General features: G+C 36.4%; 1 protein-coding gene across 2 annotated transcripts in view; it reads right to left on the reverse strand.

The window, feature by feature from the left end:
- Positions 1-15,124, reverse strand: part of ARAP2 (ArfGAP with RhoGAP domain, ankyrin repeat and PH domain 2) — a 168,352-nt gene that overhangs the window by 24,011 nt on the left and 129,217 nt on the right. For both annotated transcript variants that reach the window (XM_076336072.1, XM_076336071.1), the window contains 3 exons: positions 13,756-13,830; positions 12,510-12,627; positions 7,718-7,846 (listed from right to left, as the gene is read on the reverse strand). In XM_076336072.1, the coding sequence (XP_076192187.1) occupies positions 7,718-7,846; positions 12,510-12,627; positions 13,756-13,830 (322 nt within the window). The remainder of the gene's footprint in view (positions 1-7,717; positions 7,847-12,509; positions 12,628-13,755; positions 13,831-15,124) is intronic.

Here is a 15,124-nt window from a genome sequence, read left to right on the forward strand (position 1 = left end):
CCAAAACACTACAAGCCTACTACTTATGCCATATTTTGGCTTTCACCTCCTATTTTCATTTGCTAAATGTAGATACTTCCCCTAAGTCATTCACTTATTTGGCAAATACTGAATATACTTGTTTAGGAGTCCCAGAATGATACCACTAGTTTTTATAATATATTAATTTCAAGATAGTAAATAAAACTGTGGTGTAAAACAGTATGTGGTATATGGAGAATAGCATCCTTACCCAACTACTCTATTGGCTTTTTTCATTAAAATTCCACTTAGGATTTGAGCCTCTGATATCAAAACTCTCTTATTTAGAAGTAGCACACAATATAATCTCAAAAAATAAGAAAAAAATGTTTTAAATAAATCAACAATAAAAAGCAACATAAAATACATTTTCATCTGGTCACGAAAGACAGTGATACAGAAAAGACCAACTGTCATTGTTTGCACAATTTTTTTTATTTGTGAAGAGCAGTATTACACAGCCACAGCTAACTACACAAATAGTCATGCTTTGGAAGCAACACTTGCTGTAACATGTACTAATCAAAATTATGTATTTTTTCCATCTTTATACATTCTGCTAAGTGAGCAGTCAGTATCTTCAGCTACTGCATGACATGCACAAAGCAAGTATGAGAGGTGACAAGGGAGGATTAAGAATTTGCATGAAACATCACTAATGATCATAAAATGCAGGATCTAATACAAATATATTGCATGATACTGTTTGCAACTATCTGTATTTCAGTATTTATGGTTTTTGTCCTTCTTTTAAAGAACCTGTAGAAAGTCATTCCACACATGACTATTTAGGAAGAGCCCCAACATTTTGACAGTGAAAAATGTATTAATGCATTAGATGCATGGCTGTGCATGCACAAAAAGTACATGAGTGATATCCAGTCTCAAACGTCCAATTATGCAAATACTCTTTAAAGTGCATACAAAAAAACCAGTTAGGTTGTATTTCAAAACTCAGATTCTACTGTCATTTGTACGGTGTAGAGAGACTTTGGGACTAACTTGAAAAGTTGTATCTCAATCCCATCTTTCATACTGGCTGAAAAACAGCTGTTTAAAGAGTCAGAATTAAATTATTCCTCCTATTAACCCTAATTATTTGCAAAAAAGAAGATAATTAAAAATTGTGAATCTAATTGCTTCTTGCTTTATATCTTATTACAAACTGAAGTTCTGAAAAACATTTTAAAACATAATGGAAATTAAAAAGATAAACTTCTTTGATGTCATCAAATAAAACCAACTACATTCTAATCAGCATGTTTGCCATGAAAGAAAAATCTCAAAAGAAAGTTTCCCAGTATTTTCATTATAGATAGAATCTAAAGCCAGAATCAATACATTTCAACAATTAAAATCAGAAGTTACTTGGATTGCCTCAGTTATAAGTGCAAATATATATGCACAGTTTAAAAAAGTGCTAACATACTCCCTCTTTGCCACTAATACTTATTTCATGTTCAGAATAGAAGATGAATCCTTATCCACACAATCACATTTTTTTTTTTTTAACCATACCAAGTGAGAGTAGCAGGATACTTCCATGTCTATACCAAATTGGAAGATTCTAAATTTCTGCACATAGCTCTTGAAATGACAAAAATTCATTCTAAACTTCACAGCATTCCCACCATAGCAAATCTATCAAACACTTGATACTTACAAAGATCTTAGAAAAGCCTGAAGGAAGAAAAATAATCCTCTAAAATGATGATATTCTATAGTCTTTCGTAGCCAGTATTTCATAAAGTAGATCTAAAATAATCTGGATGTGTCCTAATCAGAATGATTTTTCAGATACAAACTTTACAAAACACGCAGAACTTTCTAGAATTTTGCAACTACTAGGAACTAGATGCACTCAATCCATTCAGGATTGATCCACCTATGGTTTAGAAGTTTGCGTTTCAAAGAGTATCTCTGAATAATAGCCCCTGTTCTCAGAAATCAATACCTCCCACTCAAAAAATAACTCTTTACTGGTAAAATTTCAAGGACCTATATACACACACTTTATAGTGAATCTATTCTCTCATATTTTTCTAACAAATAAAACTTTAATGTGGGAAATTTTCAGGTAAGGAGAAGAAAAAGGGTCTTGAAATAGAACTCAGCTGTACTGAGTATCTCTTATACCAAAATGTAATGCACACCTTGCCCTTCCAAACAGCACTTGAAAGAGTGCTCCTGCAAGAAGCATGAAAAGCTATGGAATAAACTGTCAAGAGAGAATAACTAAAGATCTGGAGGAAAGTGGAAAACTCGCCACGAATCTACTGGAACATATCAATACAAATAAACTAACATCTTTTTTCCTTGAAAAGGAAAGTTTATTTCTAGACAAGAGAAAATATACATCTAGACCTCAACACACTGTTTGATATTGCACAACATGAGAAATTAGTTTAAAATGAAGAAAATGAGAATGAGTATAATAATTATGAAAAAGGAGAATGTATTACGTGTAAGGAACATGGGAAAAGTTGCACTGACAGGGAAGACAATGATAAGTTGCCAAGATGAAATGAGGCTAACAGAGTTGTTCCTTTAAGCTCACTATTGAACCAACATTATTTCAAACATCATTTAAGTCTCTGGAAGAAAAAGGAGAAAAGTGCTGATGACACAAAGCTCTGAGGTAACACTAACGGAAAAAAAGGTCAGGAATATCTTAATTTAGTTTATAAGATTCTAACATAAATCAGAGAACCAAGGGAAATTAATGGAATTCAGTTATAAACATAATATGATCACAGCCCTATTTATTTTACTGCAAAGGAGGAGGACATCCATCTACCCAGTTGTCCATTTCTATGGGCTGAATCCACTGTTAAAAAACATACTTCAAATAGTAGTGGTTGGACATCTGGCCTCGGCCTACTACTCAGCGAGGAGGAATTATCCACATAAAGAGCATAAAAGACTGAAAAGATTAAGGTCTCCCCTTCTTTCTTCAAGCCAGCAGTTATTTCTTGTGCTCTTTGAGATGGAGAGCCCCAGCATAACCACAACTGCCTCCTCCTCTAGACACTGGGAACATCCCTTCCCCAGTGACGTCATCCTGTATCTTTTCTCACTCTGACACTATCTAATGACGGAAGTACGTTTATCTAAAAACCCGTATCTTTTTGTCCTGAAATAGCTGCTTACTTCTTTTAACAATGTGTACAGATGCAAGATTAGAAATAGAAACAATAAACATGTAGATTCCTGCAACTACAAAATGTGGATGAATGGTGCAGACTTTCTGTGCATCTTTGCCTACACTTAATATATTTGCTGAAGCTAGTGAACTTGTTCTTCAGTATTGCTAATGTTTCAGAGTAAATTTACAAGCTAAAAGTGGACTCAAAAACTCTAACAAGATGAAATGACTACAGAACTGTGTTTATTATTTTAACAAGATCCAGTTAGAAAAAGTAACGTTTCAGAAATTAAAATATGTTCACCATGTAAAAGTTCCTTAAAACGGCAATTCCACTTTCAAGAAAAATTTTGTAATACATGAGATTACTTTGCCATGTAGAGTTTGCAGAGATCAACACTATAAGTCTGCAATATGGCAGAGATTTTTCCCTTCAAACCACTAAGAAAACCAATATAACTTATTAAATAAGGTTTTAATTATTTTAACACCAAAAAAAAGCCAGTAAATGTAAACATTCAGTCAAAAGCCACTGTGTCTAGACTAAGGTCAAACTGAATAGAATTGATGCAATTACTGTGATGAGTTGGGAGAACAAACGGGTGTAGAAATTAGGAGAGAAGGAGGGCAAATGGCAGATCTCCCCTTTAAGTAGTACTACATTTCATAAACTGAACTTCAGACACTAGCCTAATCCTTATGTGTTTCTCAGAGCAGTGGTTCACACAGTCCTTATGACCCATTCCCTTTTCTGATTATACCTCAACACATACTGAGTGAGGTGACTGGAGTTCATATATCAAGCTTTTAATGAAGTAAGCCATTTCCCTCTATTCACTATCTGCTATTGACACATTTAGAGATAGTGAAACTCAAACATAAAAGTCATGAATAGCACACTTGTTAAGGTTGGTTCAATATTTGTGGAATATGCTTTTACAGGAATAAAGGATGATGAGAGAAGGCTATTACTTTCAGAAGAATAAGCATAACAGCGTAACTTTTACTTCTTGAAATCAAGACAGAACAGATATACAGATGGAGAGATTAATACCTCTGTGTATGGGGAAGAGATCTTCAGGAAAAGAAAAGATTACATATTTGAATAATTAATTAGATAAAATCAGATGGGCATTAAACCAGACATTATGTGTCACCATCACATGTTTTACAGTGACAGTATACAGGCTTTCAACTGTTTGAAAACAGGATAGTAATTTTTTGACATGTTGTCCTGGTTTCGGCAGGGATAGAGTTAATTTCCTTCCTAGTAGCTGGTACAGTGCTGTGTTTTGGATTTAGGGTGAGAACAATGTTGATAACACACCGATGTTTTAGTTGTTGCTAGGTAGTGTTTACACTAGTCAAGGACTTTTCAGCTTCCCATGCTCTACCAACGGAGAAGGCTGGAGGTGCACAAGAAGCTGGGAGGGGGCACAGCCAGGACAGCTGACCCAAACTGGCCAAAGGGATATTCCATACCATGTGACGTCATGCTCAGTATATAAAGCTGGGGGAAGAAGAAGGAAGGGGGGGACGTTTGGAGTGATGGCGTTTGTCTTCCCAAGTAACCGTTACGCATGATGGAGCCCTGCTTTCCTGGAGGTGGCTGAACACCTGCCTGCCCATGGGAAGGAGTGAATGAATTCCTTGGTTTGCTTTGCTTGCGTGCGTGGCTTTTGCTTTACCTATTAAACTGTCTTCATCTCCACCCATGAGTTTTCTGACTTTTACCCTTCCGATTCTCTCCCCCATCCCACTGTGGGGGGAGTGAGAGAGCGGCTGCGTGGTGCTTAGTTGCCGACTGAGGTTAAACCACGACAGTCCTTTTTGGCGCCCAACGTGGGGCTCGAAGGGTTCGAGATAATGACAGGTTTGATTGGAATGTGCTAGATCGAATTTATACCTGTTATACCTGTTTAGCTATTAATTGACAGGCTCCTGTGCTTGCCATGGGGCTTGCTTGCCTCACTGTATATTAGAGTCTAGTGCTCGTTAGTGGCTGCTTTTTGCTTTCGCTGCTTGCTGTGCTGCTGTACTGCTTATCATCTTACTCTGCTGTGCCTGGGAACATTTTGATAACAGCAATGGGGATGCGCCTGGGCTGGCAGATGGCCAGGGCATCGCTGCTGTTTCTGCACTGCTGTACTGGACAGGCTGGAACTCCAGTGTGAACTCGAGTCGAAGGGACTGTGACCCGTGGATGAGTCCATGCGGGAGCAGGACACCCCAAAGCGTCTGTGGCCGTGGATAAGCCCATGCCAGAGCAGGTACATCTCGAAGCGTCTGTGGCTGCGGTTATGTTTGTGCTACAGCAGGTTTACTTCTGAAGGGACTGTGGCTGTGAGTAAGGCCACGCTGGAGCAGGTATATCTTTGAAGACATTGTGGCCCATGGAGAAGGACATGCTGGAACAGGTGCATCTCAAAGTGACTGTGGATAAGTCTATGCCGCAGCAGGCGTACCCCTGGAGAGACTGTGGCTCATAGATAAGGCTCCACTTGGAGCAGGTACTACCCTAAGGGACTGCAGTCTGCGGATAAGTCCAAGCCGGAGCAGGGGCAAGGGGAGGAGTTCATTGCAATGTTAAACCCTATGGTTTGATCTGAAGGGACCAGGGGTGGAGATTGTAATGGAAACACCTTTAAATTGTTGTAACCCATGATTTGAGTTGCATGTTATAGGAATTACTGTAGCAGGAACCCGTTGTTGCTAGCCAGGCTAGGAGCAAGGGGAGGAGTTCATTGCAATGTTAAACCCTATAACCTGGCCCAAAGGGACCAGGGGTGGAGATTGTAAGGGAAACACCTTTAAATTGTTGTAACCCATGATTTGAGTTGCGTGTTATAGAAATTACTATAGCAGGAACCACCCGAACCAGTGGAGGACAAGCCCTACAAGAAGCAGTGCAAGTGCAGCAGTGACCTGACCTGAGCTGGCTTTGGTACCCAGTAACTCCACGCAACACACCACCTCTCCCGTCCTGAGTGACCACCATCACAGATGGAGCCCAAAGTCACGGACTAAATGAACTCAATGGACATTTCATGGACATTTCTGGACATTTTGCAGACATTCCACAAGGGTGGTCCATAGACTAAGGGAATGATATCTGTGTGTTATATCAAAGGATGGAAAGCGGGGTGGGTGGTTAATGAGGTTGCACTGGAAAATATGGGACTTGAGCATGACGTAGATGGTATAGAATAAGGGGTGGATACTGTCCTGGTTTCGGCAGGGATAGAGTTAATTTCCTTCCTAGTAGCTGGTACAGTGCTGTGTTTTGGATTTAGGGTGAGAACAATGTTGATAACACACCGATGTTTTAGTTGTTGCTAGGTAGTGTTTACACTAGTCAAGGACTTTTCAGCTTCCCATGCTCTACCAACGGAGAAGGCTGGAGGTGCACAAGAAGCTGGGAGGGGGCACAGCCAGGACAGCTGACCCAAACTGGCCAAAGGGATATTCCATACCATGTGACGTCATGCTCAGTATATAAAGCTGGGGGAAGAAGAAGGAAGGGGGGATGTTTGGAGTGATGGCGTTTGTCTTCCCAAGTAACCGTTACGCGTGATGGAGCCCTGCTTTCCTGGAGGTGGCTGAACACCTGCCTGCCCATGGGAAGTAGTGAATAAATTCCTTGTTTTGCTTTGCTTGCGTGCGTGGCTTTTGCTTTACCTATTAAACTGTCTTCATCTCAACCCATGAGTTTTCTCACTTTTACCCTTCCGATTCTCTCCCCCATCCCACTGTGGGGGGAGTGAGAGAGCAGCTGCGTGGTGCTCAGTTGCCGACTGAGGTTAAACCACGACACATGTTTAACTTCTAAACTCCTGCTTCCCTCAAAGCGAGTACTACATATTATTATACGGGAGATTTAAATCCAGATATTATGTAAAAAAATAAAATAGGACTGGGGCAGCTTATAAATCATATTTTTCCACTATATATTTGAGCTATATTTCCTGTCAAGTGTCAGATCTAAAATCCTCATCCTTTTTAAAGGCCACATACTCTCTAAGTCATTCAGTTGCTTGAGTATGTCATTCAAATTAGCTTTGTAGTTTGGAGGCATCAGATTATATAACAGAAACTATTATTATTATATAACATACTTATATAATTATATATGAATTATATGGTTTATATTTAATGTAATCATTATATATATACAAGATATATTTTTATATAGTCCGCAGAGAGAGAGAGTATAGTGTATTATATATGTGGATGGACTGTGCAGAACTGTACTATGGATAAAACAGCAGTCTCAAGCTCTGCAGCAAAAGTTCACAAACTGTGAAATGAATGCAGAGTTTCTGTATACTTTTATGTTCAAATGGGAGAGCTTACAGTTTGTAGAAACAAGAACATACATATTTTCTATGTTTTAAAAGGAAGCCAGCACAAGCCTCAGTAAATTAGTAACTTTTATAAAGTAGTAGTAGTTCAGATGTTCTGGGACACTTTGCCCCAAAGAAATGGCTATAAAGAACTGCCACCCTCATGTCCCCACATGAAATATCTTAAATTTTTAAAAAAGATACATACCACTGTAGAGTTTTATCATGTCTGCTGTTAGAAATCTCTTTACTATCAGATATGCAGTGCCAGGCTCTGGTAGTGAACTCCAGTGAAGAACTTGTTCTAGTACATTCTCTGTATAATGCAGAGGACGTTCTGAAAAATGCCGGGGGGGGGGGGGGGGGGGAAGAGAAACCAACAATGTTGAAATTAAAAAAAAAAAAAAAAAACCCAAACCAAAAAACCCAAACCAAACAAGATTGGAGGCCCTTAGAAGTTACACATGCCTACACACAACACTGTCTCATTCACTTTGAACTATAGAAGAAAAACACTGCTTTCAAAATAGGTCAATTAGGCACTTCATTGACTTTCTGCAGCAACACCTTTGCTGACAGAGTCTGCACAGGTAACAAATATCAAATTAAACAAGCAATAGTCAAATGTTCAGTGATTCTTTTGTATTTAGTTATGAATATTTTCTTATGTAAAGACAGGAAAACACTGCTTTCAAACTAAATACAGAAGTTAGGAACTATCACAGGACATACCTAGACATGATCAAACAGAACTGAGACCTGCAGCTATATTGGGCCTCATTGGCCTAAGCTTGATACAAAAATGAACCATCGTAGCTACCAATACTCTGTAATCAAAAACCAAAGAATTTGGAAAAGTTACAGAGAAAAAAAAAAAATATTTGCATAGATTATATTGTCTATTAATGATCAAAGCAGACTGAGATAGACTCTTGGTTTCATTACATTCCTTTTACTAGAAGGGAAAAGTTATGTAGTCTTACTAGGTCTTCTCCCTGTTGCTGTGGTTGAGGAATTTCCAAGCTTGCACTTTTATATTCTAACCTCATACAAAGAGTACAGCAAGATTAAAATACCAATAGATGAAGGCATGACTAGACTGTATGAGCAACTGAAGTGTTGAAATGCACGCAAACATACATTTGTGATAGATAGGTATCATCCATCCTAAAATAGAAACTCTGAGACCCTTTCACAGGATTGAAAAACTGCAGTGATAAGAAAGTCCAGCCAGTACCCTATACAAACCCCAGTTCATATACCAAGTGAAAGCAGGGAAGACCTTGCAAATAGGCCCTAAATCTGCATTACCAGATCCAGCAGAAATCTGAGCGTGACATGTACTGCAACACAGCCTGAGGTATCATACAAGGCAACACTGATGTGGATGGAGGGAGACTGTACAGTTCCCCTCTCTATTAATCCTTCCTCCACACACACATACCTGCCCCCCCCCGCCCCCCCCCCGAAAGCTTTCACCTGCTCAGCAGTAGGCACCTACTATAATTCATGAAAGCACAAAAACCTTAACAATGGCTTTGCAAGCTATAACTTAGAGCAGTGGATCCAAGTGTCATTTTATCTCCAAAGAGAGATTTTTCCAAAAGTTCTGAGTTCCCATTTGCATACCAACTTATGCGGGTCAGGCCTTGAGAAGAGCTGAGTACAGCTCCTGGAAAGCCACACCTGTGTGACACTGTCATGTTGGGTCAGGCAGTGTCTCTTGAGTACTGAGAGGAAAAGTATGTCACCATAATCTCATTTTTCATTTCTGCTAGGGTAGACAAATATGAAATGTCAACAGCTGCTTTGGAACTGTCCAGCACTACACTCTAGCAGAACACATTTTCCTGAACACAGGAACACCAGAGCTCCAGAAAGCAGCAGCCACAAATAACACACTTAAGTGACAGAAAAAACTACTGCTATTTTGGGATGCAAAAAAACTACCTTACCTATCAGACTTGTTATACCACTTATACAGAGATTTTATTATTCAGACATGAATAAGCAGCCTAACAAAAATACCATTCTGTAGACAGTAGCTCAATCACTGTGTTATAACACCATTTCTTCTGGCACTTTTGTTTTAAATGGTCAAACTTTTAAAATTTCTTTTCAACTTTTGGGAAACTGTGGACGCTGATGTGATAAAGTTAAAACAATTTGTTGCCTTTGTACAAGACAGAAAAATCCATTTTAAGGAGAAGAACTTTACAAATCTAAGGCAGGAAACACTGGCAAATCACCACATCTTCCTAAAACACCAGCACTCCCAGAGTAAACACCTACTGTTTTATTTATAGTTACATTTAAGACCATCTGTCATCATGGATTACACGGTACATAAATCATCATGCTGAAATGTATTAGCTATTTTACTGGCAACACAGCTCGTTTACAAACTATCCATCAAGCACAAATTACTAAAAAAATATACACCCTATTTTGTAAAAGCATATGGTATTGAACATTCTGCATTAGGTTAGATAAAATTATCAATTATTTCAACTTTTCTATATGCAAATAATTTGGTTGATTTTTTTAATATTGCAATTTTAGTATTTTGAACAGCAAGCAGTTAATACATGCGTCCAATTACCCTTTTACTTAGGTCATCATATGCTGGTAAATATCCAAAACCAGTCATTTTCATGTTAAACAATGCTAACTATCAGGAGAAAATTACTTTTTAGAAAATGTAAGATTCTAATTTTCTTGACTTCTCAGGGATCGTTTTCAGGGCAGTATATCTTGAAAAGTAAAATAACTCTTATAAAACTTCAGGATTGAGTGTAACAAACTGAATACCACCATGCACTGGACAGGTACCAGGCCATGGCAGGAACAGAAGCAGAAAATTTATTTGTGTCAGAAAGATACTGTGATCATTAACGTACGTTTGAAAAAAATATGCAAACTTTGTTTCTGTCATGACATGTCAGAATCTCAACTTTATGTAATCTAAGGCATTTACAAATATGTTCAATGGTGTTAAATGATGCTAGTAAGATCAACTTGCAGCAAAGACTCAAGTAGATATTTAGTTCTTTAGTGTCACATTTGGACCAAAGACTGCACAGGACTGTTTTTCCTCTGTTATTTTCTCTGTGTTTCAGCCTTTTGAAAATCTGCTAGATTCAGCCATAGCACCCAGGAGTCTTCCTGATTAAGCGCCACTTACTACATGCATTATTTTTATTTTTCAACATTATTAATTCAGTTCGCCTGTTCTGATGCATAGATTCTTCCAGAAAGGGGTCCATGAAGCAGATATTTCATTAGCACAGACTCTACTGATTGGAGCCAGGTGCTCAATTAGAACTTTATTTACTTTGCTTTTTGCTTGTTTGTTGTGGTTTTAAAAAAACAGTATGCCACTTCTACTCTGCGTTGTAAACTCCTGTTTCAATGGGATACACTCTAATCCCTTGCCAATATTTATTGTCCTATATAGGGCCTGTTGTGTCTCAGTCTAAGCTTAATTTTGCCAATCTTCCGCAGTCATTAGCTAGACAACATTTCTAGCCCACACTAAAATACTAGTTGTTGCACGCAAATACTTCAAGAAGCTGCTGTGGGGGTCTATCTTTTGTATTTACTTTTATGTTCTCTTGGCCATATCTGGTTTAGTTTTCATTTGCCTGTAAGTGTCATATATCAAGTTTAAGAAAATAAAATTCCCTCCTCAAATTTTTCCATTACTCAGTCAAAAGAAATAGGATTTCTAGAGTACTTGTAGGAGTTATCAGGACTCTTCTAAAGATAATAGATGCTAGCATTCTTTGTCAGGTGACACTCACATCTATGAATCTGGAAATGAACTCTATGTTACAACTCTACACAGCATCACCACAAGAGTACAAGATGCAAAGAGGGACCAGGATCATTTATTTTAAGTCAAAAGGGAGAATGCAATTCCATTCTCGTTATTGATACTGCCAAGGTCAAGACTGAGTATATCAGGAATACTAGTAAATCTAAAGAGGCTATTGTAAGCGCATCTGAAAATCAAGTACAACAAAACTATTCAAATAATCTTGGAACATTTAGTAATCTTAGTTTCCTCCATTTTTTTTATAGTTGGTTTTTTTTTTTCCTTAACTTGAAAATAGGTATCTTCACTACAGAAATAAACTAGTCCACAGTCCACTTCTGTAACATGAAAATACTAAGAGCAGCAACTTACTATTAAGTGCAAATAGACGTTGCTTTTTACTAAAAGCATATTCCTGTCCCCCATGTGCTCTTCAAAAATCAATTACATTAGTGAGTATTCATCGAAATACAATGTTTTAATAAAAAAAAAAAACAAACCTATTACCTTATGTTAAGTATCTCTAATAATAAAGTGCAAGTGCCAGCATGCATAAAGCACTCCCAATGTTAAAACCTCTTTACAGTTCATGAATATTGTGACTGTGTGACATTTGGTCCTGTTGGCAGCAGAACCATATTTAAAACAAATGTTTCAAGATTCTGCTAAATACGCCATAATACCACGTGCCATAAACACAGGATTACACAAATTTATGCCTCCTTTTTCATCTACACACAGAAAATAATTGACTAAATAATAAAAAAGATCCTTTTCCCAGATATTACATATAGTTTCTCATTTCATTTTCTGAAAAACATTATTCCTTATAAAATCAACAGCTTACATTCTAATGAAAATAAGTTTCTTCTTTGAGACATATTGGTAAGACCTACTTTTCTATAGCTGATGACTAATGAACTGCAAAGCAGAGTAATATAAAGAATATTTTTTCAGCCCCCAATTTATAAGTATTTTAAAACAATTAATCACATTATTTCTGGCAAAGTGTAGAAAGAAATCATGTAGATGTCTCAAATGTAAAACAATGGCATGAATAATTTTTGTTTTGTTTCTATATCCTTTTTAGTAACTCTTTAACTAAGCTTTTAATTATGTTAAGTATTGAAAAAATAAGAACAACAAAATTTGATGAACGTGCATAAATTTAAGTGTCACTAACCTAGTTCTCCATTTTCAAGTACTTCAAAAGCAGCCCAGATATCATCTTTGTTGGGAATAATGTTTTTGATTCCTAAAACATCATTAGTTAATTCTTCTGCTTCCATCAAAGGTGATACCTGTAATATAAATTGAGTCAGTTTATAATGTATTACAATTCCCGATTTCTGATTTATTTTTTTCAAAATCTTTCTCCCTGCAACTGACTTAACAAACAAACAAAAAAAGCAGATATACTGAGTTGGAAATGCATAAATTATTTATCAGACTCCAGCATGCTTTCCTTATTTTGTTCCATGAAATCGAAGTTAGAATTTTCAGCTGACCGATAACTTTGTAACTTGAAATTCCTTTTCTCTACCCTTGAAAAATTAAGGGAAAAAAAAGATCTTGACATGTTTTCTTGGGTATGGGAAGGTAAATATTACAGAAGTACCATTTTTTTATCTTAGCAATGCATATTCCCATTTTTATTCCTATTTAAAAAAGCATGTCTTATGTGCTTGTATGTATGTATGTGTGTATCTATGTACACCACATATATGTACAAACACAAGTGTTTGAGAGTCATATGCTGAACAGAACAAAAAGGAAACAGAAACAGAGAGATATAACATTTAAAAAAAAAAAAATAATGCATTGCCCTAAATTTTCTACTTCCTTCTTAACAATATCTGTCATTTGTCAGGACATTTCATAGAAATGAATTTTTTTTCCTCAGCATCCAAACAATAGAGCACTACTACATGGAGATGAGTGTGTTTAAAATACGCTATCAGATACAAGGCTGAAAAATCTCAATTATAGTAAGTAATAAGCTTTGGTTTCTTAGCACTCAAGGAAAGCAGATAGCCACTGGCAAGAAGAAAAATCAGGAGGAAGGTCATTTAAATGGCCTTGTACTACTGAATAAAACCATCATTCACTGTGTACTTGTTAATGGTCTTGTGAGTTGCAGCCATAGAGCTGTGAGAATTTGTATCACTCTATACCGTAGTAAAACTAAAGGAGGACATCTCCCCTTTAAAATTGTAATAACAACAGTCTCCTTAAAAATGCAGTCTTTACAAAATTTAGGCAACACAGCAAATTTAAAAAAAAAAAAAAAAGATTATTTAAAAGAATAGTGAGAGACATAAATTCATACTTTCATTATGTAATTATATAAAAACATGTATGAAAATAAATTCGGTATACTTCATAAGAAAGTGCTTAGTAAAAACACTGTATCACTTCTATACACTAACCCTGATTATAATACTACAGTCTGGCTCCTTTCTTTCCACGTAAACTTCAATAAGCAAGTCTCCAGCCTGGGAAACCTAAAACAAAACACAATTAAAAAAAAAAATTAGACTATCTTAAAAATATTTTAAATATCCTTTTAAATTGAGAAAGTGCATTTATTATCTAGTAGATGTGCTAGAACCTACTGAACTCAAACTTTTTTTTCACCCACTTACCTACAAAAATAATGCAAGTGTTGACTCTAATGGAAAAACCTGCACTACATTAACTTTTATTTGACTACTGTAAGGGCGGGGGGGGAAATCTATTCACAGATTCGGGGGAAAATCCAAACCCTGACTAAATCCAACAGAATCATATCAAACAAAATGAACATGCTTTACAAATATACATTCAAGAGCAGGAAAGCTAGGGGAGACATGAAATAAGTGGAAATTTTAAATTTATATTTAAGACTGCAAAGTCTAAGACATGAGTGTACCTTAGTATCTTAAAACTGCCAGAACCATAACTCTGCTTTAGAGGTTACCCAGGCTCGCTTCAGAGCCAAAACAGATGAATAGAATTTAAAACCATGAAAAAAGACAGGACAGGCACCTCAAACTGAGTTACTTAAAAATGAGAGGAAAAATTACAGATAACAGAACATTTCAGTCATATAGCCATATGTACACATCCATAATCAAAATTCATTACTATGAAGACTACATTTATGATTATTAATCACAATGAAAACTTGTCATTACATAGTTAAAAAAGGAATCAAAACAAATGCTCTTGATATCAGCCTCTGTTAAAGATAGCTCTTCAAATTTGTTGGATAGATATCTAAACTTTATGTACAATGCTAACATGTGGAATAATTAGAGGATAAAGCAAATGTATTACATAATATATAATTGTTTAATATACTCAATACCAACAAACATAATTTAAAAATGTCTAATAATATGAAACTTACAAAGAAATTGGAAAGTCAATAAATCCAACATTTTATGATCAAGGAGAAAAATCTGATTCATGAGAAGGAATTTAGTATTTTCCACCATTACTAGGTTTGCTCATCTATGGCAATAAAATTATATTTGTGGATGAAAAATTACTTTACTTTTCTACAGTTAAAAATGTCTCACGTTTTGCCTGCTCTAATTCCCTTGCAGTATAGTCATAAGCATCTTCAAAAGATTGTAATTCATCCCAGTACCAAAAATATTTTCTAAAACTAAATACACGGTGTTGATCAGAGCATAGGAAGAAAAAATAAGGCAGAAAACTGGACCTTTCAGGAGGTGTACCCTTTTTTTAATAAGCCAATATAAAGAATAATCAAATTAACATTACAAATAACAATTTGTGTCTTAATTTTGA

This window comes from Aptenodytes patagonicus, chromosome 4 (genome assembly GCF_965638725.1).
Source record: "Aptenodytes patagonicus chromosome 4, bAptPat1.pri.cur, whole genome shotgun sequence".
Lineage (NCBI taxonomy): Eukaryota > Metazoa > Chordata > Aves > Sphenisciformes > Spheniscidae > Aptenodytes > Aptenodytes patagonicus.